The following is a 27925-nucleotide window of genomic DNA, read 5'->3' as shown; positions in this document are numbered from 1 at the left end:
AGGTCTCTTCCAACCCAATGATTCTGTGATTTCTGTGAATCTCCATCCCTGCCACCTCCTGTGTCACCCATCCCAGCCCAGCCTGGAGCTGTGTCCAAGAAAAAGTCTGTTGATGGAGCTGATTTCCAGCAGGGAATAGAGGCACCTGGTTTTTCTGAGGGAAGTATGAGGAGCAGTGTGAGCAGATGCACCTTCCTTCTCTCCCCCACTGTGTGACAGTACAGTGTGATCTGTGATTCACTGTGAAGGGACCCAAAAATGGTACATAGTGTGTTGGAGGGGAAGGTGTAGGATTTGTTTAAAAAATACTACTTTTAAAATTTACTTTTTTTTTTCTCCTTCCCTTGTGCCTCCCTTAAAAATAGAGTCTCATCCCTGATTTTGGCCAGGATCTTATAATCCTACACAGTTTAGCATTTTCTCTCAGGAAAATCTCCCTGGCTGCAGAGTGCTCTAAAAGGAGCTCAGTGATTATCTGGCTTTATGCTGCACAGCTGCAGCCATCCATCGCCTGCCCCAGCCCCACGGCTGGCTCACACTCTCTGGCACACCCAGGAACTTACTCCATGTCCCAGTGTGACAGATTAGGATGAAGAAAGGGGGGAAAAAAAGCCCTTTTGGAAAGAAAATGCCCACAAGCAAGAAGGGGAGTGAATTGCCAGCAGTAACTCCGAGGAGCATCCGTCAAGTCCCGATGCCTGCAGGTGCAGCAAAGACCTCACACAGCTCTGACTGCTGAGAAGAGCAGCCCAGGGAGCTCTGCCTGTGACAGTTTCTCTTTTATTTATCCCATTTTTGCTGCTTTGTTGTTTTTTTTCTTTTCCCCACTACCTTTTTTATTATTGTTTAGCAGCGCAGACTGACTGAGTCACCAAAACAGAGCACATTTTCTGCTCCATGCCTGCAGAAGAGGTTAGAAATTCATCAGAAGGGGTTAGAAATTCATCAGAAGGGCTTAGAAATTCTTATGGGCACCAGCACCCTTTGTGGGGAGGGTCTAGAAAATCTTGGGATATTCCATGGTCTCCACCCACACAAATCTGCATTTCAGCCTTGCATCCTCAAGGACAGAGACTCTTTCCCTGTTGTTTTTTTTGTTGTTGTTGTTTGTTTGGTTTTTTTTCATAATCCCTTTTCAAGGCTGAGCTGTGCTTTGGGAAGAGGCAAGGAAAAGTGTGACAGACGGGTGGGAGTTCTGCTTGCAGTAAAATGCAGTAAAGGGGAAAGGGAAGCAAGTCTGGGTAGAAGTGGGGTTGGTGTTACAGCACTGGGGCTGTTGGGAGGAAGGAGCAGGGAGGGAACAGAGGTTGCCCAAGGTGGTGGGAACTGACAAAAAGGCTGGTGGAAGAGGAGCAGAGGGAGGATGGCACATTTACAAAAGATTCCACCAAGGTCTCCAGTATCTGCAGTTAAATCACATCCCTGCTGCCTGCCTCAGTTTCCCTTCCTGCCAGTCGAAGATGAGCATGTGAATCTTACCCAGAACAGGCTTGAAAGTGGGATCAAAGAGCAGAGGAGCAGCCAGGCTGGAGCTGCTTCCTTGCAGGAGGGTATTTCTAGGTGGAAGAAGGGGCAGGAGCTTGATTTTGCTTTGCTGTGGTGTGGGGAATGTTTGTACCCAAGCAGCAGACACACAGCAGGCTCAGCTCTGCTCCCCAGCATGGAGCCAGCTCCAGGCAGGACAGCATGGAATTATGGACTGGTTTAGGTTGGAAGGGACCTGAAAGCTCCTCTTTTTCCACCTTCCCTCAGACCAGGGTGCTCCAAGCCCTGTCCAACCTCACTGCAGGCAGATGGGCCAGGCTGCTACAGGAGGGAGGGGGTTGTGACCCCATTCACTGGTCACCCACCCTCTCCAGGGCAGAGGATCTGTGCTCTGTGACCCTCCACATGTCCAAACAACTGCAGCAGGTGTTGGTGGAGCTTGGCTGGGCTGGCAGAGGCTCCTGGGGTGGGTTGCTCCGTGCCTGGCTCATCTCACATGGCCCGTGGTGCCCCACAGGTGTGTGGAGGAGTACAAGCTGGCCCCGGATGGGAAGTCCTGCCTGATGCTGTCTGACATCTGTGAGGGCCCCAAGTGCCTGAAGGCAGATGCCAAGTTCAATGACACCCTGTTTGGGGAGATGCTGCACGGCTACAACAACAGGAGCCAGCACGTCAACCAAGGCCAGGTGTTCCAGATGACCTTCAGGTATGTCCTGGTTCTGCTCTGAGTTTTGGGAGTATCAGGGTGGGGAGATGGGACTGAGATCCAGTGGGACAGAGCCAGCATCTCTGATTTGCTCATGAGGGGAAGAGGAGGACAAGGAGCATCCATGGCTTTCCTGCCTGCTCATCCTTCCCTCTGGCAGCAGCACAGGAGCCTCCTGGGCTGCTCTGTGTCTTGTCAGGATGAGAGAAATCCAGCTGGCCCCTGTGGGCCTTTCTCAGGAGTGCTGCCTCATCTCTTTCAAGCACTGGTGTCTTCCATCTCCATGATATCCTGCAACAAGAAACTGTTTGGTTATGTGTAGTGTGAAAGAGCATTTCCTTTGCTGTGAGTGCTGCCTCATCTCTTTCTGAGCACTGGTATCTTCCATCTCCATGATATCCTGACACAATTAGCTGTTTGGTTGTGTGTGGTGTGAAAGAGCATTTCCTTTGCTGTGTTTTCAGCCAGTGCCAGCTGGTTTTATTCAGTGTCCCCATCACAGCTCTGGGAGGAGCTGTGGATATGGCATGGTAAATCATGTAAATGAGCTGAAGGTGAATGCCTTCACCTTGCAGGGCTCACAGAGGAGAGCTTGCTGAATTCAGGACTGGCAGGTGGGTTATTTAGTTATTTATTTTCAGGTCTTCTGAATGCAGCTGTGTTTTGATCAGGTGTAAGCCAGGGTGGCTGTGTGAGTTTTGAAGCAGCAGCAGCAGCTCTAATCCCAGTCACGAGAGGATCCAGCCAACACCTCACCAGGCACAGCTCTCCCTGCTCAGCACCTCTTTATTTCCTCTTCAGGCACCAACACCTCACTGCTCTGATTTCAGCTGGAGCTGTGGGTCCTCACCCCTGCTGCCCACTGAGTTTTTCCAGGTGTTTCTGCCCAGCTGACCAAAACTTCCCAGGCTGTGGATTCGAGCTGTGCTCTGGCCTTCTGCTCTCTTGATGACAGAGGCATTACAAGCTGCATCAGCAAAAGCTTTTGCTGGGAGTGAGGACTGACAGGACACAAAGGCAATTTTCCCAGCAGACTCCTCTTTGCTTTCTCTCCCTCACATTAGAATTGTCACTGGAATCATCAGAGCAGAGCCAGGGCTGCAGAGATGCAATTTTCCATAAGCTGATGGGTCTAAGGGATGCTTTGTTCCTTCCAGGTAGCAAATGCATCCCCTGTTCTCAGGGCTGAATTCCATCTGGAAAGCACACAAGGATTATCTGTGGGGCTGGTTTATCCTGGGGCACGTGGATTCTTTAAATCTTCCCCCTCTGAGGGCATCCTTAGCATGGCAGCTCTGGGCAGTCCTGAGCTGGACCAGGAGCAGTTCCTGCTGGGGCTGACCTTGGAATAAAACACCTGAGCTGTTGGGATGGCACCTTCCAGGGGCCAGGAGGAGCTCTCTGGGGCTCTGCCTGATGGGTTTTGTGGTTGAAAAAGGAGTTTTAGTCCTTCCCAGGGCTGGCACCACTCCTGCCGTGCTGGCCAGTGAAGAGAAGCTTTTCCCAGTGAGGAGCTGTGCAGTGACAGCCAAGTTCTTTGTACAACCTGCTGGGTTTCTGTCTCTTTAGTCCCAGTATTAGAATTATTTTAAAAATTAGAGGGGTTTTTGTGAATGATGAACACTGGAGAATTCTATGGATTGTTTGTTGGCTTAGTGTGGATTTTTTGTAATTGTTTTTGACTAATTTTTCAGAGTACTTAATTTTTTTTTTTAGGGGTTACTGGTTTATTTATATTAGATTGCTTGTTTTCTAGTTTAATTTTAGGGTAGTGAGTTCTTTTGTGACTTTAAACAAAAAATGTGCTTTATTTTTGTTCTCTATTGAGATGAGATTTTTTTCTTTATATTGTGATGGGTTTTGTATAATGAAGGGATGAATAGTTGCAGTTTTGTTTTCTGGTTTTGTAATGAGATTTATATGTTTACTTTGTAAATAAAAGGTAGTTCTTTTAATCTTTGTGAGGGAGCTTAAAGGTGATATTAATTTTGATTTTTCAGGCTAAAATACATCACAAGTAACTGTTATGTTCGTGCTTGTGTCTAATATGTTTATAATTGTAATTGTTTTGTTATGATATGCTAAGTTAGCAGCAGTGAGGGGCAGGAGGAAGCAGGTCTGGAACAGGAGCCTCCTGCCAAGCTGCCCACGTGGCACAGGCTGTGCCTGGGCATGAGGAGCTCACAGCACATCGTGCTCCAGAGATGCTCCCAGCAGCCTGCAAGGCCAGCACAGCTGCCCTTTTCCCATCTGAGTGAGGCTCCAAAAGCAGCAGGCAGTGATGAGAAGGGCTCAGCTCCCTGGCTGCAGTGTCCTCCCCCAGGGCCAGGCTGCCAGGGGTGCTGGCAGGTCACGCTGCAGAAGCACCATTACATCATCCCTTAACAAGGCAAGAGAAGGAGGTTAATGGAGAAGAAATTATTAACTAAAAGATGTAATTTGCCTCTGATTTTCATAGATATTCAAGAACCTCTCTGAGCATTACGACACCAGCTGTTAGAGAAGCCCTTAATTTGGTGCATTTGAAACATAGCAGGAAGCTGCCTAATACTAGGGATTAAAAGCCTGTTTCTGCGAAGTAGGAGCAAGAACCTGCTATCAGAACAAGGGGCTGAGTATTTTAGAGGGATTTATGACTGCTGGGATCCTTTAGCTATGCAGATGTGACAATCTTTTGAATGGTGTCTGCTTCCCATGTCGCCACATCTTCAGTGTCTTTAATAAATAGGATATTCTCAATCTGCCAGGCATGTCAGCATGGGGTTGGGAGGGAGCCTTTGTGCTGGGAAAAGCTGCCTTGCACACCCTGGCCTGGCCAACACTTACAGTTCCTGCAGAATTTCCATCCCCTGGGGGTCAGGGGGGAATCTCTTTGCCACCTAAGGGGCTGCAGCACTGATTAATTAGATTAGAGTGTCTGCCCTTCTGGTGGCTGCAGAATGGGCCAGGTGCCATGGAAGGAACCACTTTGGGTTATCTGGTACCATTGGAGCACAGGGCACAGGATTGCATCCAGTGAGGGAGCCTCCACACCCTCTCTGGGCAATCTGTTCCATTCCAGTGCTTGGTCACTGGAGAGTAAAGAAGTTCTTCCTCATGTCCAGATGGAACTTCCTGGGCAGCAGTTTCTGCTCCCACTGCTGGGCATCACTGAGCAGAGCCTGGTCCATCCTCTGTCTCTCCTGGCCATGCTGAGCACACCAGAGGGATGGATCAGGTGTAGCAGTGGTGGCTCTTTGGTATCTGACCAGCTGGAAGGGCTGGGGATGTGCACTGGGCACCTTCAGGATGCAGAGCACTGATGGATGTGAAGATGCAGCACAGCTTGGGAGGTCTCAGACCAACGTGTGCTTGCAGGCAGGGCTGCTTCAGATTTTGTGCTTCCCCTTTAATAGATGTCATTTTATCCTAGGGGCTCAGGCATTTATCCAAAGACTTCAGCTGTGTGGCTGAGGAGATGGCAACACCCAGGGGATGGGTGGAGGAAGCAGATTCTGGCTGCTGAGGCCAGTGTGCCCCAGCAGGGCTGGGCAGCAGCCAGCCTGGCTCCTGCTGAGGGCTCCACACGTGCTCCACATGCACCCAGCACTGATGGAACACTGTCAGGGTCTTTAGTTGGTCAGAGTGACTCTGAGAAAAGTTGGAAAATCGCTTTTCCCAGCCCAGTGCTTGAAGAAGGAGTCAGGGCTCTTCATTTCTCGGTCTCAAGGTTGTTTATTGTTTCTTATCTATAAAATTCTTTCTCCTGCCCTGCCCAGGTCCATCCAGCAGGACAGTTCCAGGCACTCTGCCTGCCCCCAGGGCAGGGTTATGTCTTTATCCTAAAAACTACCTGTACAATGTTTACAATTCCTTCCCAATACCTATCAGCTGTGTTAGACACTGAGCTTCTCCTCTAAACCAATCCCAAAGTGCCACCATCACAGCAGAAGATGGAGGCCAAGAAGAAGAAGGAGAAAGGCTGGACACACCCAGATTCCTCCATCTTGTCCCCTGAACCCCCATACCAGAAACCCCAAAATCTACTTTTCCACCCCATGATAACTTCACTATTATTCTACCTAAACTGTTGTGGCTTGCAGATCTTCATCTAAGGTTGGTGATTTGCTCCATGGGTCACAATCAAACCCACACAGGTGTTCTGGGCTCTGTGCCAGGGTCTCTGAGCCTCCTGGCAGGGGTCCTGGCCATCCTGGACAGCCACAGGGATGTTCTGGGTTCCCACAGAATGCCTCATTGTGCTGCCTAGAGCCTGGCCCTGCTCACATGGCCTTTGTGCTGGTGCCAAGGACCCTTTTCCCCATCCCTCAGTGCCAGTGCAGCCACAGCCCAGCAGGATGTGAGCCCCACAGCATCCCTGCAGCTCTGCTCCAGCAGTTAGGAGCTCTGGGGGCAGCTTCTCCTGTCCTGAGGTGGTTTAATAACCCCTGATGGCTTGTGTGGAGCTTGGGGTGCTCAGCTGCTCTGTTGGACATGCCAGCATCAGGGTTCCTGCTGGGAGGAGTGCACCATCACTGCTGCTGCCTTATTGCAAGGATTTAAATCAAAGCACTCCTCCAGTGGTGCTTCTCCTGTGCAGTCCCTCGTGGGCACTTTGGGAGGGGATTGAGGAGGAATCTTCTATCACTCACCAGAAGCCTCCCTTGGTCCTTCCACTGCTGAGCCAAAAGCACGTTCAGAGCCATCTTCTTCTGGGCACCCCTCTCCTCTCCTTAAAGAAGGCTGTTGTGTTGGCAAAGTGCTCTGTGAGGTTAATAAGTAGATGGGATTGGAGCTGATCTATTCCAGTCACAGCTCCTGGTCTAGCTGGGAGGCTCAGCCATGGCTGCAGCTCACTAAAGACTAGATTAGAGTGATTTTCCTCCCCGTTGCCTCACGGTGGGGCAGAGCCTGAGCCCTGTGCCATTCCCAAATCACTGAGGAATTATTTTCCAAATGGGTTGTTTGCTCATTCTTTATCTGTTTTTGTGTTGTCTCTTTGCCATGAGGGAATAGATATTTTTGTTTAAAAGCTGTTTGCAGTTTCAGACTGTTGCCTTTATGCCATTAATATGGAGAAATCCCAGAATACTGCCCGTGGTGCCAGCTTTATTTGCTGGGTTATTACTGCATGGCAAATGGGATATCAGGGCAGTGCATGGCAGCTGGGAGCAGCTGTCTCCCCTTACCAGAGTCCCTTTCCATCCCTACCTCTGCCCCTCTCTCATCCTGGCTGTTGCTCCAGCCTGGCAAAGCCCCAGGAGGACACAGAACACCCACACAGCCCCTGTTGGGTTCCTCCCAGCAGAATTGCAGCGAGTCCAGGGGGTACTGAGGGGTTGAGGGCAGGTGAGGAGCCTGAATGGTTTGGTGGCAGGGAGAGCATTCATGTTGGTGCTCCCTCCCTGCTGAGCACCAAGTGGGTCCCATCCTCCATATCCAGGGAGGGCGGCTGAGGAGGACCCAGGGCTGGGCCATGCCGAGCACCTTCCTGCAAAAATGGAATCACCCTTCCTGTCAGAGCTCAGTGCATCCCTCAGGGTGCCCAGAGTTGCTAGGACCCACAGCCCAGAACACCTGGGGATTGGATTATGACCCATGGAGCAAATTACCAGCTTTGTATGAAGGCCTGAAAGCCACAACAGTTTAAGTAGTGTAATAATAAAATTATCACTAGGGGAAAAAGTAGATTTTGGGGTTTTTAGAATGGGGGTTTTGGGGACAAGATGGAGGGACTTGGGTGTGTCCAGCCTTTCTCCTCCTTCTTCTCTACCTCCATCTTCTGCTGTGATGGTGGCACTTTTGGATTGGTTTAGAGTAGAAGCTCAGTGTCTAACATAGGTGATAGGTCTTGGGAAGTGATTGTAAACATGTTATATGTAGTTTGTAGTATAAAGAGATAACACCACCCTGGGGGCAGGCAGAGTGCCTCTGTCTGTCCTGCTGAGCAGACCTTGGCTGGACAGGAGAAAAATTTTTATAGATAAGAAACAATAAACAACTCTGAGACCGAGAACTGAAGAGCCCTGGCTCATTCTTCGAGTGTGTGGGCCGAAACAGAGACTTTTCAATAAACTGTAACCTCCCAAGACCTTCCCTCTGCAACTCAGGCCCTGCAGGATGCTGTTCCACCCATTCCCATTTATAAAATAGGGCTGCTGCTTCTTTGCAGCCTTGAGGAAGGGAAGGGAGCAGGTTGGAGGGGGTGCTGAGGTGCCAGGGGTGCTGCAGGGAGGGATGGGCACTGCCCCAGCTGCTTCCAGGAGGCTCTGCCTCCCCACATCTCCCTTTGTGCTGTCAGGTCACTGAGATGATGTGAGGAATTCTCACAATATTGATGGGCAGTTTGGCCAGTTCCTTCTAAATCTGTCTCTTCTTCCCCTCAGTGCTTCTCATCCCTCAATAAACCAGCAGGGTGAGCTGGCAGCTCAGTGCCACCCTTGCCAGGGCTGCTTGGGAAGCATCTCCACCCATCCCCTGTTCACCTGGTGCCCTGCCATGTAGGGGGACACAGAATGGGTAAATGAAGGTGGTACAGAATGTAATCTTAGCCCCCAGCGAGTTGCAGCTGAACCAATCACTAAAGATTAGGAGCAGGCCTGATCTTAACAGGCCACAGCTGTAGCCAATAAGAGCAGTGGTATAAAAGAGTGGATTGGGGGGGATCTGGAGTCAGATGGTTACTGCAGGGACCAGGAGGAGTCAGTGCTTGGAGGAGCTGCCTGTGAGAAACATTGAGAGGTATGGGACTCTGGTGATATGGAATCCTTGCACTATAATGGTGATAGAGCTCTTGATATATTAGACAACACTCCCACCCCTGGGTGTGCCAGGCACTGGGATGGGGGCTCAGCACCACACCTGGGTGTGAGAGGCTGCAGGGGCTGTGCTGGTGCCCCTGGCTTGGAGCTCACATCCTGCTGTCCCCCAGCAACACAAATATCATGTCTGTGAGTGGTTACAATAACACCTTCCCTGCCCTCCCTCTTTTCCTCCCTCTCTTTGAAACCTCCAAGCACAGGAGTTATAATTGTGCTGTTTATTATTCCTGAGCCCAGCACCAGCCCGTGCACCAGTGCCTTGTTTACCTATTACCCTTCAGGCCAGGATAATGGATGGATCTCTTTTCCAGTGGCTGCCTTCCATTTCATTCATCTTTTTATTGTTTGTTGCTGCAGTTCTATTACCTGTTCACAACTTTGAAGCCTCAGACACGCTAGTTGGAAGCAATGATGTCTTTCCAAGCCAGGCTAACTCCTCATGCTGTGGTCCTGAGTAGCAGCTAAGGGGTTATGAGGGGTTCAGCAGCTCTGTGAAGGTGGGATCTGCTGTGGGATGTATGGGATGTTTCAGAGCCCACAGACACACACTGTATTTTGAGCACATCTTCACTGGCTGGGGTCAGCAGTGAGGTTTTTTTTCCAATCCAGTGTATAAATGACTAATGCAATTAGCACAGCATTCCGTCAGTCAGGTCCCTGTTGCATCCCTTTCCATTTCACGGCTCTCATGCCACCAAAAGGCTGACAGATTGAGTGGCTTTGAGCTGGTGCTGCCCAGTCTGCAGCCACATGCTTCTGCAGCAGGTTGGGGGCATCTTTAATTCTACAAAAACAAAAGCAGGTGTGGTGTCAGACAATTCAGGGGTCCAGGGTGGAAGAGATGCTTTGTAACAGAGCCTGTTCAAATACTGGCATTCTCAGCTGGTTCTGCACCAGCTGCAAGTGGGATTTGGGAAATGGGCTGTCACATCCTTGGTGAACATGGACATGGCCCTTGCAGCCACCTCCTGCTGCCCCATCCCAGCTCTGGATGCGCCTCTGAGCTGCTCCATTCCATTCCTGTCTGTGCAGGTAGCAGGATAACCTCACAGAGAGTCAGCCTCTGCTGTTGGGTCACTGCCTGTGAGAGCCCCACTGCTCCCAGCATGTGTCTCAGCCTCAGGGAGAGGGAGGAGGAGGGATGGCTGTGGTGGAAGCTGCCCCTGCAGCCAGAGCCCAAAACCAATTGTACATCTGTGATTGTGAGATTCAGATGAGGAAGAATTTACTCAATCAAAGGGTGGGCAGGCCCTGGATCCCTGGCAGTGCCCAAGGCCAGGCTGGACAGGGCTGGGAGTAATCTGGGGCAGTGGGAGGTGTCCCTGCCATGGCAGGGGTGGAAGGTTCTTAGAGGCAGCAGCACAGTCCAGAGCCAAGGCACTGCTGTCAGAGCCAGTGCCAGCACCCACTGGAGCTGAGGGAATGTCATCCATGGGCTTCTCCTGGCTCAGGGACCAGAACTTTCCCTTCCCTGGCAGTGGAGCTGCTGCCCCTGCAGTGAGGGATGCCAGGGAGCTGTTCCTCCCCCCAGCCCTGCTCCCCACTCCCCCAGCCTGCACAGATGTTTGTATTCTCTGCAGCTGATGAAAATATTCATTATCCTGTTAGCGCTGCTGCGGCGGGGGAAGTGCAGATTTGCATTCCCACAGCTGATCCCACAGCACTCACCACGGAGCTGCCACACAGCAGGGCTGTGCTACAGAGCCACAGAATTACAGAAACACAGAATAATGAGGTTGGAAGAGACCTCTAAGATCATTGAGTCCAAGCTATGCCCTAACACCTCAACCAGATGTGACCGTGTTCACAGGGGTCTGAGGATGAGGGAAGAGATGAGGATCTGACTCCATGTTTCAGAAGGCTGATTTATTATTTTATGATATATATTACATTAAAACTACACTAAAAGAATAGAAGAAAGGATTTCATCAGAAGGCTGGCTAAGAATAGAATAGGAAAGAATGAATAACAAAGGTTTGTGGCTTGGACTCTGAGCCAGCTGGGCTGTGATTGGCCATTAATTAGAAACAACCACGTGAGCCAATCCCAGATGCACCTGTTGCATTCCACAGCAGCAGATAACCATTGGTTACATTTTGTTCCTGAGGCCTCTCAGCTTCTCAGGAGGAAAAATCTTAAGGAAAGAATTTTTCATAGAAGATGTCTGTGACAAACTAGACTATAGCACCAAGTGCCATGTCCAGTCTTTTTTTAAACACATCCATAGATGCTGATTCTACCACCTCCCTGGGAAGAGCATTCCAGTACTTTATTATTCTTTCAGTGATTTTTTTTTTCCTAATATCCAACCTATACCTTCCCTGCTGTAGCTTAAGACTGTGTCCTCTGGTTCTGTCAGAGACCAACCCCACCTGTCTGCAACCTCCCTTCAGGAAAGTGTAGAGAGCAATAAAGTCACCTCTAAGCCTCCTCTTCTTCAGGCTAAACAGCCCCAGCTCCTTCAAATGCTCCTTATAGGGCTTGTGTTCCAAGCCCCTCACCTGCCCTGCCTGCTGCCACACTGCCAGGGCCACGAGCAGGCAGGGAGCAGTGCCAGGGCCGTGCATGGGCGGCACAAAGGACAAGAGAAAGATGGGAGAGGGATGTGGAGGAAGGGAGAGTGCCCTGGGGCTTGGTCTGTGGGTTGGGAGGCAGTGAGGAGCAGGGCTGGTCCCTGGGCAGGCAGATCTGAGTCTGGGAATGATGCTGAGCTCTGTGTGTATGGCAGGCTTGTGTCTCCTGGCTGTGGAAGCTCCTTGTGGGATGGGAGGTGCAGGGTGTGGGGAAATGCTCATCCCTTGGGTGTCACTATAGAACATGAGAAAACACAAGCACACACTGCTGGTTTTAAGGTGAAGAAAAAAGGGAAGTTTATTTTCTGACTCTAACATTTATAGTTTTCTAAAAGTGACAGTGGATTGGAGGGTGACAGTGTTATTTCTCCAATGACACTGGTCAAACTAACAGTTTATCAACTTTCTCTTCTTCTATAAAGGAATGCAAAACAATGAGTTATTTACAGAAGGTGTGTGAGAAAGTTCACTACAAGAGTGTTAACATCAGAAGGCTTAGAAAATCTTAAAAAAAACAGGGTGACACCTTGGGAAGGTGGGACACAGGCTCTGCCTGCCCTGCCATGGTCATTCCACACTCATGTCCCCACACAGCTGTCAGGGGGTTCCCTGAGGTCTTCTGAGTCCACCTGGTGAAAAGTTGATGGTGACACCATAAGGATTTGGCAGAGAGGCCAGCAGTGTGCCCAGGAGACCCAGAAGAGCAGTGGCACCTTGGCTTGTACCAGCAATGGTGTGGCCAGCAGGACCAGGGCAGTGATTGTCCCTGTGTATTCTGTACTGGTGAAGGGCACCTCAAATGCTGGGCTCAGTTCTGGGCCCCTCATAAAAAGAAGGACATTGAGGTGCTCAAGTGTGTCCAGAGAAGGGAAGGGAACTGGGGAAGGTTCTGGAGCACAAGTCCATGAGGAAGCTGGAGGTGTTTAGCCTGGAGAAAAGGAGGTTCAAGGGAAGACACTGAGAGGTTGGTCTCTTCTCCTGAGTGACAATAAGACAAGATGAAACAGCCTCAGGTTGCTTGAGGTGATGTTTATACTGGATATTTGAAAATTTTTTTCACCAAAAGTGGTGTCAAGGCCTGGCACAGATTGCTCAGATCAGCAGTGAAGTTACACCATCCTTGGAGGGATTCCAAGGCATGTGGCTGTCACACCTGGGGACATGGTTTAGTGGTGGCCTTGGCAGTGCTGTGTTAATGGTTTGACTCAGTCATCTTCAAGGTCTTCTCCAGCCTAAAGAATTGCCTGATTGTATGGACAGGAGGGGAGGGATGAGGGGGTGGCACTGGGTACTTGCAGAGCCAAGGGCTGGGCTCTGCTCCCCTCCTGGCTTTGGCAGAGATGTGGTGATCCATGTGCCACCCCCTCTGTCACTGCTCCCTTCATGGTGCCCAGCACTGCCCCAGGCTCTGGTGGCACCCAGGAGTTTTCCCCTTTCCCTGTGCTGTGGGGGGCAGTCCATGGCATGGCCTCACTGGCCTTTCCCATCTCTGACTTTTATGATATTAATTATAGTGCTGGTGCTGCACAGTTAATCTGCATTATTAAGAGATGTGGTGGAGATTGGTTTTATAATAACAGCTCAGATTTATGGAGTACCTTCCATCCCAGGGGGTCCTTATGGGCTTTATAGCCTTGCAGAGAGGAATTGCTGCTTCTTCCTTCCTCATCTCACAAGAGCTGCAGCTGCTCCTGGGCCATGGGAGCTCTGTGCCCACTCAGGACACATGAAAATACAGATTATGTTCAGCTGAAAAGCAAGGGAAGAATGAGACAGGGGGTTTGAGGCAGTAAATTGTGACTTTAGGGTGTGATAGCAGCATTTTTCCATGGCTGTATGGGCACTGTGCTGGTCCCCATTAGGTGGGCTGTGGGTTTGTGCTGCCCACACCATGGGGCCCCTTCAGTGTCACCTCCAGGGACAAGGCTGACATTCAGCAGCCCCTCACTGCTCTTCCTTGCTAGTGCAAGCACTGGTTGATGGAGATGCCCCATCCAAGGACTAAATCAGCTTGACATTGACTTAGCAATGTGAATCTTTGCTCCAGGCAATGCAGTCAGGAGCAGTCACCAGCGTGGGGACATCTGAGCACTCCACAGCTATGCCAGCTGTCAAGCCATACCTGCTCCTGAGGTAGCAGCAGGGCTTGGATGCAGTCCTCAGTGCAGCACAAAATCTTGTCTTTCTCTTTCCCATCCCAAGTGTCCTCTCCAGAGGTGGAGCATTTGCTGCTCTGCCTGTTGCAGTGTAGCTCATGACTGCATAAACCTGGAAGCAAGTGCTGGGTTTGGGCTTGGGCCCCATCAGTTGTAGCCAGTGTCCCAAAAGTGGTGGACAAGCTCTGCTAGGAGCCCTGTGCCATAATCCAGACCCCCTAAATCTTCCTCTGCCCCTGGTTCCTGGGCAGTGTGGCCTGGTTTGGATGCTGGTGGCTCTGTGCAGAGGAAAGCTGGAACAGGGGGTGAGGACAGGTCCAGCATCCCTCACCCCCCTCCCTGTGCCCCAGAGATGCTCTTTGCTGCTGTGGTGCCCTGCCTGGGCTGCAGGAGCAGTGTCCCATGGGCTGCTGCCTTCAGTGACACCTCCCTGGAGATGAAAGCTCGAGGTGTTTGTGTGTTGGTGCCAGTTCATTTCCCCCCAGCACAGGCAGAGCAGCCTGAGTGCCCAGCCCCAGCCTTGGAGGGAACACTGCCACTCTCCATCTGTGCCTGTGGGCAGCTGGCAAACATCTGCAGGGTGTGGCAGCACTGCCACTCTCCATCTGTGCCCATGGGCAGCAGCAAACATCTGCAGGGTGTGGCAGCACTGCCACTCTCCATCTGTGCCCATGGGCAGCAGCAAGCATCTGGAGGGTGTGCCAGCACTGCCACTCTCCATCTGTGCCCATGGGCAGCAGGCAAACATCTGCAGGGTGTGGCAGCACTGCCACTCTCCATCTGTGCCCATGGGCAGCAGCAAACATCTGCAGGGTGTGCCAGCACTGCCACTCTCCATCTGTGCCCATGGGCAGCAGCAAACATCTGGAAAGTGTGCCAGCACTGCCAGTTATCATCTGTGCCCGTGGGCAGCAGCAAACATCTGCAGGGTGTGCCAGCACTGCCACTCTCCATCTGTGCCTGTGGGCAACAGCAAACATCTGGAAAGTGTGCCAGCACTGCCAGTTATCATCAGGCACCTGTGGGCAGCAGGCAAACATCTGCAGGGGATGCCAGCACTGCCACTTGTCATCTCTGCCCATGGGCAGCAGCAAACATCTGGAGGGTGTGGCAGCACTGCCAGTTATCATCTGTGCCTGTGGGAGGCAAGCAAACATCTGCAGGGTGTGCCAGCACTGCCACTCTCCATCTGTGCCCATGGGCAGCAGGCAAACATCTGCAAGGTATGCCAGCACTGCCACTCTCCATCTGTGCCCGTGGGCAGCCATCAAGCACCCAGGGCACGATGGCCACAGAGCTGGGAGGAGGGAAGGGATGTGGGCAGTGCTCCAGGCACCTCACTGAGCCCAGGACTGGGGCTTGGCTCCTGGCAGCATTGGCTCCTGGCAGCACAGTTCCCTGGGAGGGTGGCAGGGGTGAGGTCACTGCAGGTGCTCACCCTGTGCATAGTTTTGTGGTTCTGTAATTAAGTTCACACACAGAAACGCAGCTCTGCAGCTGCAGTCACAAATCCCAGCTAATTCTCCAGTGTTCTGGCTGCCTGCTGGTGGGATCATCTCCTGCCTGGGCACTGCCTGTCCCTTGGAGGCACCAGGCTGGTGATGGTCCATGCTGGCAGAGCCATGGGCTGGCCAAACACCCTGCATGGGCACCCTGGGCTTGGGATGGTGGCACAGGGATGCTGGCACAGCTGGAGCCCACACTGGTGTACGGGAGGTCTGGTGTGGAGGGGAAGTGGGAGCAATAACTGTGCTGAAATGACATTGTCAGAGTGCCAGTATATGAAATGTGTGGTGGTATTGCAGCCCTGCCGTTGCCTGTGGCTGTTTTTCTTCTGCTTCTAATGACTAATAGAGAGAAGACAAAACAATTTCTATTAGTTTCTCCCACGCCGCAGTGGGTTTCTTATTTTCCAAACCTCATTAGAGTTTGTAATACCATGGTGGTAGTCAAGAGCAGTCCGAGTCACCCTGGGGGGAGAGAAGAACTGAAGAGATATGATGTGCAGCCCAGTATTAACACTGCTCCTGGCTCATTTCCAGGGTCCCTCCTGATTCCTTTCCAAACCTTTATGCCTTATCTTCATCTTAAAGGTTAACAATGAAGCTTAGGAGAGTGGGGGAAAAAAAAAAAGCAATGTTTAAGATCTCAAATTGTTAAAGAGAATGGATGTGTGTGCTGAGTGGAGAGCTGGGTCTGAATTTACATTGGAAAGGCAAATATTAATATTAAAAGGCTGTGCTTGTGCTTCCCAGGGCGCCACAGCTGGGGTGTGAGTTTCCCTGGAAAACTGGGGCTGCTGGTGCACAGGGCTGCAGGATGCTGTGCCCAAATCCCAGAGGAACTGCATCAAGTCAGGCACAGCATCTTTGGGAAGCCTCAGTGGGCAGTCCTGGCTCCTCTGGAGTCAGTGGGAGTTCTGCATTTGTTGTCTCCTTACAAACAATGCCAAGGAAAGCAGCACTTGGAAAGGATTGCAAACAGCACCCAAACAACCTGTGGGAGAGGATCCCAGCCTTGGCTCAGCTCAGCACTGCAGTCTGCACCCACAGGACGTGTCCAGCCTGGCTCCAGCTCTCTCAGCTTGGACAGATGTTTCCCATAGAGAAGCTGTGCCCAGGCCACCTCACAGTGGCCACAGCCTGGTGGGCAGGAGCTCCATGAGCAGCTCCAGGAGCTCTGGCTGTGGTCTCCATCGAGCCATAAAGAGCTGGCAGTTGCTGAATTTATGGAAGCTGACAAGGTCAGGGCCTTTGGCTGTCAGTGGTGACAAAGCTAATGCAGGGAGTCACCCTGAAGAGCAGATCCATGGAACAAGACATGGATCCTCCTGGCAGACTCTGAGCAGCTCCAGCCCCTTGCAGATGGGCAAACTTCCCTCCATCCACAGGTGTTGGGTATTGCCCAGACCTTCCACTCAAGGAGGGAGGGCACACAGGCCAGATGTGTCATGGTGCTCCTGCTACCAGGTTCTAGGCTCAGGACAAGGCTGCTGAACCACTGTGAGGGTGGGCAGGCCCTGGCACAGGGTGCCCAGAGCAGCTGGGGCTGCCCCTGGATCCCTGGCAGTGCCCAAGGCCAGGCTGGACAGGGCTGGGAGCACCTGGGACAGTGGGAGGTGTCCCTGCCCATGGCAGGGGTGGAATAAGATGAGCTTTAAGTCCATTCCAACCCTGTTGGAATCACAAATCTGTGAGCCTGTGATTCTTTTGCTTTTCTCCAGGCACAGGTGCTCCTGATTGTTGCTCACAGCTTCTCCATCTCTCCTCTCAGAGCGAATTCCTTTGTGTTTCCTTTGGAAATGGCTTCAGGAGAGGATGCACATTTTATTCATGGAGGTGATTGAGGAACCTCATGTTCACTCTCAGTACCACAGTGCTGGGCACCACTGGCTGAGTTCCCTTCAGTGCTCAGTGGCATTGCTGGGCCTGTGTGGCCCTGGGGAGGGCTGTGGTACCTGGGGGATGTTTGGAGATGCTCTGTGGGAAGATCAGGTCATGTTGGCAGAGCACTGTCACAGACAGGATTTATGAAAAATCGTTTCCTTGAGATTTTTCCTCCTGAGAAGCTGAGAGGCCTCAGGAACAAAATGTAACCAATGGTTATCTGCTGCTGTGGAATGCAACAGGTGCATCTGGGATTGGGCTCATGTGGTTGTTTCTAATTAATGGCCAATCACAGTCAACTGGCTTGGACAGAGAAGCTGAGCCACAAACCTTTGTTATCATTCTTTCTTTTTCTATTCTTAGCCAGCCTTCTGATGAAATCCTTTCTTCTATTCTTTTAGTATAGTTTTAATATAATATATATATATATCATAAAATAACAAATCAGCCTTCTGAACCATGGAGTCAGATCCTCATCTCTTCCCTCCTCCTCAGACCCCTGTGAACACGGTCACAGAGCCACTGCTGATGGGAGCTCCCAGCCCCATGCAGGGTTTGGGGGCTCAGCCTGGGGCTGTGTGGAGGGGATGGTGCTGAGCAGCAGCCTGCAGACACCTCACACCAGCCCAGGAGCACCAGGGCTGGCTGGTGTGATTTACCTCCTGAAACACCTCAATTTAAATGCTAATTCTCCCTGAGCCAGGGGGTGAGGCAGCTATTGGACACTGTCAGGCTGGTTATTGCTGGCCATGAAGGGGGACACAGAGACAGGTCTGTGACAGATGGATAATGCCATGACTGACTCTCACAATTAACAGACAAATATCATGTATGTAGGTTAAGAAAAGTATGATAGATTTATATTTATGTTGTACCCCTTGTGTGGTTATCAAGGGACAGCTGGCAGGGCTGGCTTGTCACTGTGGGACACCTGAGCTCCAGTCAGGATTTGAGGAGGAGATCTCCACCACTGGACAGCAAAGAAGGGGTTGATGGGCAGAACTTTGGGAGGGATTAAAGGGTTAAAAAGGGAAAACCTCCATGGTGAGGGGGCTGAGCACATGGCAGGGAAAATCTTTTGCTCCCCGCGCTGTAACCTTTTTTCTTTATTCAGCCTTCTATTGTATTTTTGATAAGGTTTAATAAACCTTCCTAAAATATGAAGAGTGAGCAGCTATTTCTCACAGGTCCTATGCACAGCATCAGGGATGATATTGGTGCTCTCCTTTTCCCCTGCATCCTGGTCCAACCACACTTCATTGCAAGCAGTGGTTAAGGCTGAGAGGTGGGGAACTGAAGGGGCTCCTGAACTTGGCAAAATCCAACTGGATAAAATCTCCTCTTTTATCCTGCCTTGTTCTACAGGAGTGGGGACTCGCTGAAATTAATGCTCAGTAAATTTGGAGTAAGTAACTGCTGCTTCACAGGGTTTGCATTAAACCTTTATAATTCACCAGTGCCTGAGGTCATGGAGATGTGCTGGGGCAGATTTACAGTGTGCTTACCTTCTCCTAAGTGGCTGTAGCAACAGGACACCCTCTTTTCTGCTTCCCAGTGACTCCAGATCAATTTTTTTTTTTTTTTTGGTGATGACAAGCTAAAAGGAAGCTATTTCTCAATGTCCCCTTGTCAAGCTGGGCTCTGCTGATCTTGCAGGCAGCTTCTCCAAGGGAAATTTGGGTGAAAAGCTGGCACTAAATAACCTCAAATCCATGGTGTTCTCCCTGAGCCATTGTGGGACAGAAAGAAGTGAGATTAATAACTAATTCTTTGCCAGAGCAGGCGTCCTCTCAGGCTTGCATAGCAGAAAGGAGTAGTCACTTTGCTGAACATAAGCTTGCTGGATGATAATGTGATTAACATTTGTAGCTGTGCTGGCTCAGATAAGGGTAATTAAATCTCACGCTTCAGGGCATAAGCTAATCACTTGTGGGGTCACTTTATACATAACATTTATATATTTACCCCTTCATGAATATACTTGCCCAGGTGGTGCAGGGTGTGCATCCCTGGCAGTGTTGGGTGGAGGCAGGAAGCCCCACATCAGCTGATGCTTGGAATGTGCAGTGGGAGTTCTGGAGCTGCAGGAAGGGTTGGTTTGCAGAGTGCATCCTCAAGGCTGTGTCCTGTGGGAGCAGAGTGCCAAGGGAGGAAGCCACAGCTGACTGAGCTAAAGAGGAGAAGCTGCTCCTTCACCCAGCAGTGTTGCTAACAGGAAAATGGAAGGCATGTCAGCCACCAGCTGATCTCTCCCTGCTGCAGGCCAAAATCCCACTGCCAGCTTGGCTCTGGCTTTGAGCATCTCAGCAAGGAGACGTGGTGCCCCAGGGCCAGCAGAACCGTGCCCTGGAGCAGAATCCAGCAGCCATGGCTCAGTCCTGGAAGACCACAGCACTCCAGCTCCTCCCCAGGGCCTGCACTGAGCTCTCCTGCTCCCCACAAACCCCATTTTGCCTTTTCTGGTCCTTTCTGGAGGCTTCCCACGGGCTGTGTGAGCAGCTGCCAGCACTGCCAGTGCTGCACCACAGCTCTGCTGCACGACCTTGGCTGTGCTGTTAAAGGTCACAGTCCCCAAAAACACAGCTGGATTGTGCATCTGGTTTCAGGAGGACAGGAGAACAGTGCCACAGCAGGCTCTTCCTGCCTGAGCCCTGCTCCTGGTACTGAGCAGCTGCCAGTTGCTGTCACCCCAGCAGCACCCCGAGATGTGGGAGCTGCTCTCAGCTGTCTGTGTCACCCCAGGCAATGGGTGCATTGTAGGACTCGGCTAAAGATACACCAAGTGTCCATCAAAGCCAGGATTTTGAAGTCAGCTTAATCCAGGCAGCTGCCTTCCTCCTCAGCCCAGTATCTGAGCTCGCTAGAGCCTTTGGCCATTTGACCTTTCCCAGCATCAGGCTCGTTTGTATGGACTCAGTTCCCTCCCAGGCAGGCACGTGCTCTGGGTCAGATGCTGCTGGGAGAAACTGCATTTCCTCCTGTAATGACTCAATATCTGCAAAATGCCTTGGGAGATGCTCAGATCCCCAGCAGGAGAGTGCTGGGGAGTGGATTCCGTGTGCATTGTGCTGGAGAGAGCTGTGTGCTCACTGCTCCAGTGAGTCCTGGGCAGCTGTTCCACTGGGGAGGTGCCAGGGGCAGAACAAGAGGCACAGGAGGATGCTGTGGGGCTGGCAGGTTTGTCTGCATCCTGCCTGAGCCCACTGCAGTAACCCAGTGACCCCCACACCTGGCCCTGCAGAGATGCCGGTGGCTCGGCTGTGCCCCAGTTAGAGACACATGTGACAAGACGTGCACAGGGCTGCTGTCACATCCCTCCCCTCACCCGTGTCCCTGCCCCTTGCACAGAGCCCTCTGGCTTTGGTCACAGCTTCCAGAGAGCAATAAAAGTCTGGCAGGAGGCTCCCCTGTGCCTCCACAGTGAGCAGCGTGCAAGCCACAGGGATGTTTAGAATGCCCTGTGGAAGAGGAGCCCTCTGCCAGCTGCCAGGCCATGGAATGCTGTGCCCTGCCTGGAGTGTCCCCATCACCACCCTGCCCCTGCAGGCAGTGAGGACTCTGCACAGGGACAGTGTCCAGAGTGCTCCCCCTGCATGGCTTTGGCTCACGCCTGCCTTGGGATTGCAGGAAGCAGGGCCTGGAGGTGGGGAAGACTGGAAGAGATGTGGGGAGGGCTTGGTAGCAAGAATTCATCATGGAAGTGCTCCTGAAGTCCTGCCTTGCACTGCTGCTCCCTCCCATGACAGGAGCACATTGTGGCACGTGCCCACTCCTTGACTCCCTCTTGCCCCTGTTTTTTCCTTGGCCTTTTGAGTGTGGAACAGTTGAACAAATGGATAACAAGAGTGGTCCTGCAGAATGTGGCTGTTGAGTAAATGCCTTCTCATAGAAGCAGCAGCTGGTGTGTGTGGGTCTCCTCATGCCTCAGCTTCTCCCTCCTGAGCTGCCCAGGTATGGGCCACCATCCCCTGGGTCTGTCCTGCCTCATGGATGAGCTGGGACATGCCCAGGGACAGCTCATGGCATGGGTGGTGTGATGGTGTTCACAGAGTCTGAGGATGAGGGAAGAGATGAGGATCTGACTCCATGTTTCAGAAGGCTGATTTATTATTTTATGATATATATTATATTAAAACTATACCAAAAGAATAGAAGAAAGGATTTCATCAGAAGGCTGGCTAAGAATAGAAAAAGAAAGAATGATAACAAAGGCTTGTGGCTGGGACAGAGAGTCCGAGCCAGCTGACTGTGATTGGCCATTAATGAGAAACAACCACATGAGACCAATCCCAGATGCACCTGTTGCATTCCACAGCAGCAGATAACCATTGTCTACATTTTGTTCCTGAGGCCTCTCAGCTTCTCAGGAGGAAAAATCCCAAGGAAAGGATTTTTCAGAAAATGTGTCTGTGACAGGTGGGTGCTGCTGAGATGGCTCAGGTGGGGCAGGAGGAGATGCTGCCTCTTTGTGTCTCCTCTGCCCCATGTCAGGGTGCAGGGTGCTGGATGACCAGGAGCTTCAGGCACCTGCCATGCCATCTCTTTGTGTCCCTTGGGGCATACCAGGTCTGTCCCCTCCTGTGGGACAGCCCTTGGGAAGGTTCCACCAGCCTCCTCCTGGGAATCCTGCTCTTCTCAGAGGTGGGCTATGGGGCTGGGCAGCCATGACCCTCCTGGCCCCTGTGCTCATGCTGGTGCAGGATGGGGAGCTGACCTGTCAGTCCCACACCCAGGATGGCAGGCAGGCTCAGTGCATCCTGCTTTTCCATCACACTTCTCCATGGCTTTGGGATTTGGCAGCGCTGATGTTTTCCCTTTTCTGCTGAGGCAGAGCAGCAGAGACACCAACATGCTTCTCCCCCTGTTCCCTACCAACTTGCTTTATTTTGCAGCCCAGTTTCCCACCACCCACACGGCTCCCAGCTCCAGCAGTAATTGCAGTTTTCCATTTGGAATTGCTGTGACAGCAAAGGGCTCAGAGCAGCAGAACATTCCACCATGGGGATCCCGTGCCCAGCGGGATCAACTGGAGATTTGTGAGCATGCTGGGAGTGAGAGGCTTTTCCCCTCAGAAAAATACAGCTCTGTTTTTCCTTTTTTGCACTGAGGCAGTGCAGAAAGTGATGCTCCTGAGATGCAGTCAGCTGCTGGTGGCTCTGAAATGGGGGTGTAGCATGAGGCAGGCTGCCTGTGCAGCCAGGGAATCATGGAATGGTTTGGGTTGGAAGGAACCTTAAAGATCATCTTGTTTCAACCTTCTGCCATGGGCAGGGACACTTTACACTAAACCATCCAGTGTAGAACCCATCCAGTCTGGCTTTGAACACTTCCTGTGCCCCACTCATGTGTCCCTACCTTCAGATGCTCCTGTCCTGCCTGGGGGCTGGGAACATCCCCAGCCTGGTTGCACAGGGCTGTGGCTTCCTGCTCACCTCTGGTGCAGGTTGCTGTGGCCACATCTTGGCCCCAGAGCAGTGGGAGGACCCCATGGAAATGTTCCCTGAAATCAGCATCTCACTGTGCTGGGACCCATGGAGGTGGCCAGGGTGTTCCCAGTTGTGAGATGACCACAGGATGATGGATCATCCCCCCAGGGATGGGCTGCAGGGGGTTAAACCAGGGTAGGTGAGTGAAATCAGCAGCTGTTTAAAGGAAAATATATTACAAAAAATGCAGCTGGGGCAGGCTGTGCCAGTCTGAACCTCCCCCAAGCTCCTGGGGCTGACCTGATTTTGCAGGAACCTCCCTTTCTTCTGCTCTGCTGCCCTTTTGTCTCCACACCTGGAGGATGCAAAGCCTCCTGGCCTATATTTTGGCTCTAAGATCAATATTTAAAATCCCCCCTCCTGTTTCCTCGGCGCAGGCGCGAGGCATTTCGCTTACCAGGGGAGGCTGGTCTCCCAGAGACCTGTCTGTTCACCATTTCAAATCATTTCCCTGCTACCCTTGTTCTAGAAACAATTCATTAGGGGCCTATTATACAATGTTTTACCTGCCAAGGTTAGAAAAGATCCTGCATGTGTGTTAAAATTGTACAGTGAGCTGTGCATGAGAGTGGGTTTTTTTTGTGTCTGTCTGTAAAATAGACTTTTTCTGTCTTTTGGAGAGTGAGTCACTGGTGGGGGGTGAAAAATGTGGAGGTGATGATGGTGCCTGGGGAGCCCCAGCAGAGCTTGGTCACTGTCCACATGAAGATGCTGCAGGTGTGGAAAGGGGCAGTTTTGAGGTGTAGCAGCCATTCCTTTCCTTGCCCCTTCTCCAGGGGCCCACTTTGGAAATCTGGGCCAAACCCAGTGGCCGGGTCCCCAGGCTGAGAGCAGTTCTGTATTTCTGGAGCACTAATGGAGCTGCAGTCCCTGGGGAGCTCATTAAGCATCATCTCAGAGGGCTGCACAGCCAGGCTGGCTGGTGGGGAGGCTGCAAACCCCATCCCCTGGCAGGGCTCCTGCTCCAGGAGATGTCCCCTGTCCTCCTGCGCCGCCTGTCCTGGTGCCACCAGGGCTGCTCAGCCCCACTGCCTGGCCGTGCCCTGCATCGTTGCTTTGCAGTTGTTTTTTTCTCTCTGCAGGGAGAATAACTTCATCAAGGACTTCCCCCAGCTGGCTGATGGCCTCCTGGTGATCCCTCTGCCCGTGGAGGAGCAGTGCCGTGGTGTCCTCTCGGAGCCCCTCCCTGATCTGCAGCTCCTCACAGGTACCAGCTGCCCCCAGGGTCCAGAGCACAGGAGGGACAACCCCTTCTCCCAGCCTGGACCCCAGTGTGGCTCCTGAGGGGCTTCAGCACCCCCTTTGTGCCGGGGGCAGAAATAATCTGGGGGATATGTGTGTCCATCCCAGCAGCATCTCCATCCCTGTGAGCAGTCACAGCCGTCCCAATGCTGCTCCAGGTACCCCAGGGCATCACCAGTGAGCTCTCCAGCCCTTCCACCACCCCATTTCTCCCCCCTGCAGCACCCAGCAAGGTGGGAGGGGGCATTAAGCACTCCCCAGAGCATGGTCAGCACTGTCACCTGCCTGCTTTGCCTTCGTAGGGGACATCAAGTACGACGAGGCCATGGGGTACCCCATGGTGCAGCACTGGCGGGTCAGGAGCAACCTCTACAGGGTGAAGCTGAGCTCCATCACACTCTCTGCAGGTGAGGGATTCCAGGGGCAGGGAGATGTGTCTCTGCATGGGTGAGTGGTGGTTTTCTGCCCCAAGCATCCCACTGACATTTCCCACCTCCATGCGGAAACTGAGGCAGGGAGTTTGGGCAGCAAGAGGTGAGGTCAAAGCCAGGAGGAAGCCAGTAAAGCAATGAGCTGGAAGGATTTGTTTTGGAGTGTCTGCATATATCTGTATGTACAAAAAACAGTCAGTCCCTTAAAAAAGGTGGTTTCAAAAGGAACTGAAGCATTTGGAAAAGCAGGTCATATAAAGCAGGGAGTCACAGATGAAGAAGGGGTGGGTGGGAGGATCCTGCAAATGTCAAAACATTTCACTGCCACGTTTTTACAGCTACACATTTTGTTTCAGAAATGCTGAAACATTTTGTTGCGACCTGAAATGTTTTGCCTTTTCGTTTCAAAATAGCATTTTTTATTTAAAAATCAACGAGTTTTTAAATGGTGAGAGAAAGGAAAAAAAAAAAAGGTTTAATGCTAACAGGCTGCACAGCCCCAAAATGAAATAACCTGCTCAGAGCTGAAGAAAATATGTGGGTTCAGCTCAAAATGAATTCTTCTGGCTTTTTTATTAGAACAACCTTCTCTTTCAATAAACCAACCAACCAACCAGCCAGATAATCTCATTTTGGTGACAGCTATGACGTATTTTCTTGCAGTATGTTTTCCGTTCCAGCACTGAACCAAAACGGTGCTTTCAGCCAGCTCTAAGTGATGCTGAAGTGCTGTGGAGTCACCAGTGTCTCCAGGATATTTCACCTGCACAGAGCAGCAGGGGTCCATCATGTCCTTGTCCCATGCCAGAGGTCCCTGCTGTCCCTATGGATGTTGCTCAAGTGATGCCTTGACCTTTGCACATCCACGGAGCTGCCACCAGCCCAGCCCTGCATGTCCCCCTGGGCTGTCTCCAGCTTCCCTAAAAATAGTTCCCAGTTGTGCTAGGGATGGGACATCTCTGGTGCTGGATACAGCCAAGCAAAGGCCAAGCACATCCTCTGGGGAGAGTTAATGATGTGCCAGCAGGCTGAAGAGCAGAGGAGCTGGCAAGGATGGAGGTTTTGTGTGTGTTTGTGTGTATATGTGTGTGTGTGTGTGTGTGTGTGTGCACATGTTCACGTGCACATCCCTGTAAAATTACCTGAGAAATCTCTTAGGGAGAGGAATCATAGAAGGAAGTCAGAGCCACAGCCTGGGGTAATAACAGCTGGTGGATTCCAAAGGATCAGGGGCAGGCACAAGAGGAGGAACCGCACCCATGTGGGGCCTTGTATGACCTGAGCAAGAACCTCTGGGGCTCCTTTCCCCTGGGTGTTGCTGCCAGCCCACCCCCTGCCTCCCTCCCACAGGCTTTGCAAACATCCTGAAGATCCTGAACAAGGACAGCAGCCGGGAGGAGCTGCTCTCCTTCATCCAGCAGTTTGGCTCCCACTACATCGCCGAGGCGCTCTACGGCTCCGAGTTCAGCTGCACCATCCACTTCCCCAGCAAGAAGGTCCAGCAGCAGCTCTGGCTCCAGTACCAGAAAGGTGAGGACGGTGATGGGAACGGGCAGGGGCACAAACATCAGGTGTCATGTGCTGGTTTCCACCCACCACCCCCTTTCCCATGCATACACCATCACCATGCTGGCATGGAGGCAGGAGGCTGGTCCCAAACTGAGTGCCCAGTGTCAGCTGGCACATGTCATTGCAGCATCCCTGAGCCACCCTGCCTGCTCCTGCCCTTCAGCTTCCACCCTCTGGCTCCATCCTTGCCCAAGGTGACCCCCTTCCCCACAGTGGCCCTCCCATGCCAGGGTCAGCTGATGGAGATGTGACATAAATGAGCTGTCTCAGAATGGCTTTGTTTTATTGCTTGTGACAATGACAGTCTTTAAGGAAGTGCATTAAATCAATAGCAGACTCATTGTGCTACACCATAAATAACGAGACACATCATTAAACAGGGCAATAAACTTCAGGACTTTGAAGTAATACAATTAGGTTATGTTTATAAAAACTCCCTTATCGCTGTAGCCTTCCATTTGCCAATTCATCTCTCTCCTCCAGGGACTTGGGGATATGCCCTGGATCTGATATTCTCCTATTCAAAAAAATATCTGTGGTGTATCACAGAGCCCACCTTAGGGCTGATGGTGACAGAGGTCATCAGGGCACTTGCCTCCTGCTCTGGTGGCACTGCCAGGAGCAGCCTCACCCCCTGGAACCCAGCAGAGAGAGGTGTTCTCCCACACACCACCTCCCTTGCTCTTGGCTCATTTTCTTCTCTGTTTCCCCAGTGTAGCTGGTCTTGTAAGCATATTTATAACAGCCTGTGCTCATTTGTTTGGGTTTTAAATAGTGATAAATGAAGTTTGCCATAGCAATGCCCCTATTAAGCAGGAGAAGGCACGTGGAGGTGGGTTGTTTATGTACTCATGGTGTTATTAATCACTTGGGAACATTCCTGCAGTCCAGGGGCAAATGTGTTGCTGGGGAGCAGACCCCATGGTCCCAGTGCCATCACCTGGGACCAAACCAAACCCAGACAAGGGTTTCTCAGGAGAATGAGAGGTGGGAATGAGAGGCAGCTGCTGCAGTCCAGGCCTGGCACAAGCATTGCTGCTGTTCACGATGCTGGGGCCAGAGGGGACATGAGCAGTGCTTGACCTGGTGGTGAAATATCTCCCATTCCTTCAGTGCCACCTCCCCCATGTCAGGGGCAGCAGGGGCTCAGGGCTCAGGGCCACTGGGGTGGCACAGGGCCTCAGTGACAGAATAATTTCCCTTTTTAGTCCATGGTATGCAGCTGGCTGAGGTGGATCCCTCCCTCCCCACCTGGGTCCTGCCCCCATTCCTGGAGCTGTGCCTGGCTGCCCTGGCATTTGTGGGGCATCCAGAGCATCCTTTCCCAGTGCCTGTGAAGCACCAAAGCACTCATGGAACCCCAGGGATCCCCTGAGGGGTTGCATGCAATGCCTGGAGTTGAACTTTTCACTCCTGATTGTGAAACATTTGGGCACCAGGTGCTGGCCCTGACCTTGTGGTTTGTGCATGGCTCCATCTGTGGCTTTGGTAGCTGGTGGGGTCAGTGAGGTTGGACTTTGGGGCTGTGGGCAATGCAGAGGTGGCCAGTGTTGTATTCAGCTCTTTGATGGCCAGAAAATGCTCTGGGAAGGACATTAAGGATGTTCAGGACTCTTGGAAAGATCAGCCTGTGGACAGAGAAAGTGTCATGGGGGAAACCCAGGGCTCTGCCCCAGGGAAATTCCAGTTAGCCAAGAGAAAGAGCTTGCTGCTCATGGTAGATGGATTTTATTCCCAACTTCTCCACTGATTTACCCTCATTTTGCCAGCGACATAAGGCAGATAGGAATAAATAGCTCCAGCTAGACAGTTCTGGATGCCTTCTCCACTCAGAACAGCTCTGGCCTGCCGGGCTCCCTGCTGCTCACCAGCCCATTCTGAGCTGCTCAGTGAGCACACATATGCATCAGCTCTAATAAATATAAAAGTAGGGCCAGAATAACTGTAATTTGTTAGTGGACAAAACAGGTCACAAGAGGAGGGAGAGAGGAGAGGCTCGAGCTGATTGGAACAGCACCAGCTCTGAGAAAAATGCACATTACGGGGTGTTTGCAGCACTGCACAGAATTATTTTAATATTTTAATCAACTT

At 51.7% G+C, this 27925-nt stretch overlaps 1 protein-coding gene across 1 annotated transcript in view; it reads left to right on the top strand.

Annotated features, from left to right (window-relative positions):
• Positions 1 to 27925, top strand: part of ASTN2 (astrotactin 2) — a 354581-nt gene that overhangs the window by 204844 nt on the left and 121812 nt on the right. Inside the window, exons 13-16 of the mRNA XM_054646417.2 lie at positions 2003 to 2191; positions 23675 to 23799; positions 24137 to 24241; positions 25616 to 25795. Of these exons, the coding sequence (XP_054502392.1) occupies positions 2003 to 2191; positions 23675 to 23799; positions 24137 to 24241; positions 25616 to 25795 (599 nt within the window). The remainder of the gene's footprint in view (positions 1 to 2002; positions 2192 to 23674; positions 23800 to 24136; positions 24242 to 25615; positions 25796 to 27925) is intronic.

Source organism: Agelaius phoeniceus, chromosome 21 (genome assembly GCF_051311805.1).
Source record: "Agelaius phoeniceus isolate bAgePho1 chromosome 21, bAgePho1.hap1, whole genome shotgun sequence".
Taxonomy (NCBI): domain Eukaryota; kingdom Metazoa; phylum Chordata; class Aves; order Passeriformes; family Icteridae; genus Agelaius; species Agelaius phoeniceus.
This window is presented reverse-complemented; position numbering and strand designations above follow the sequence as displayed.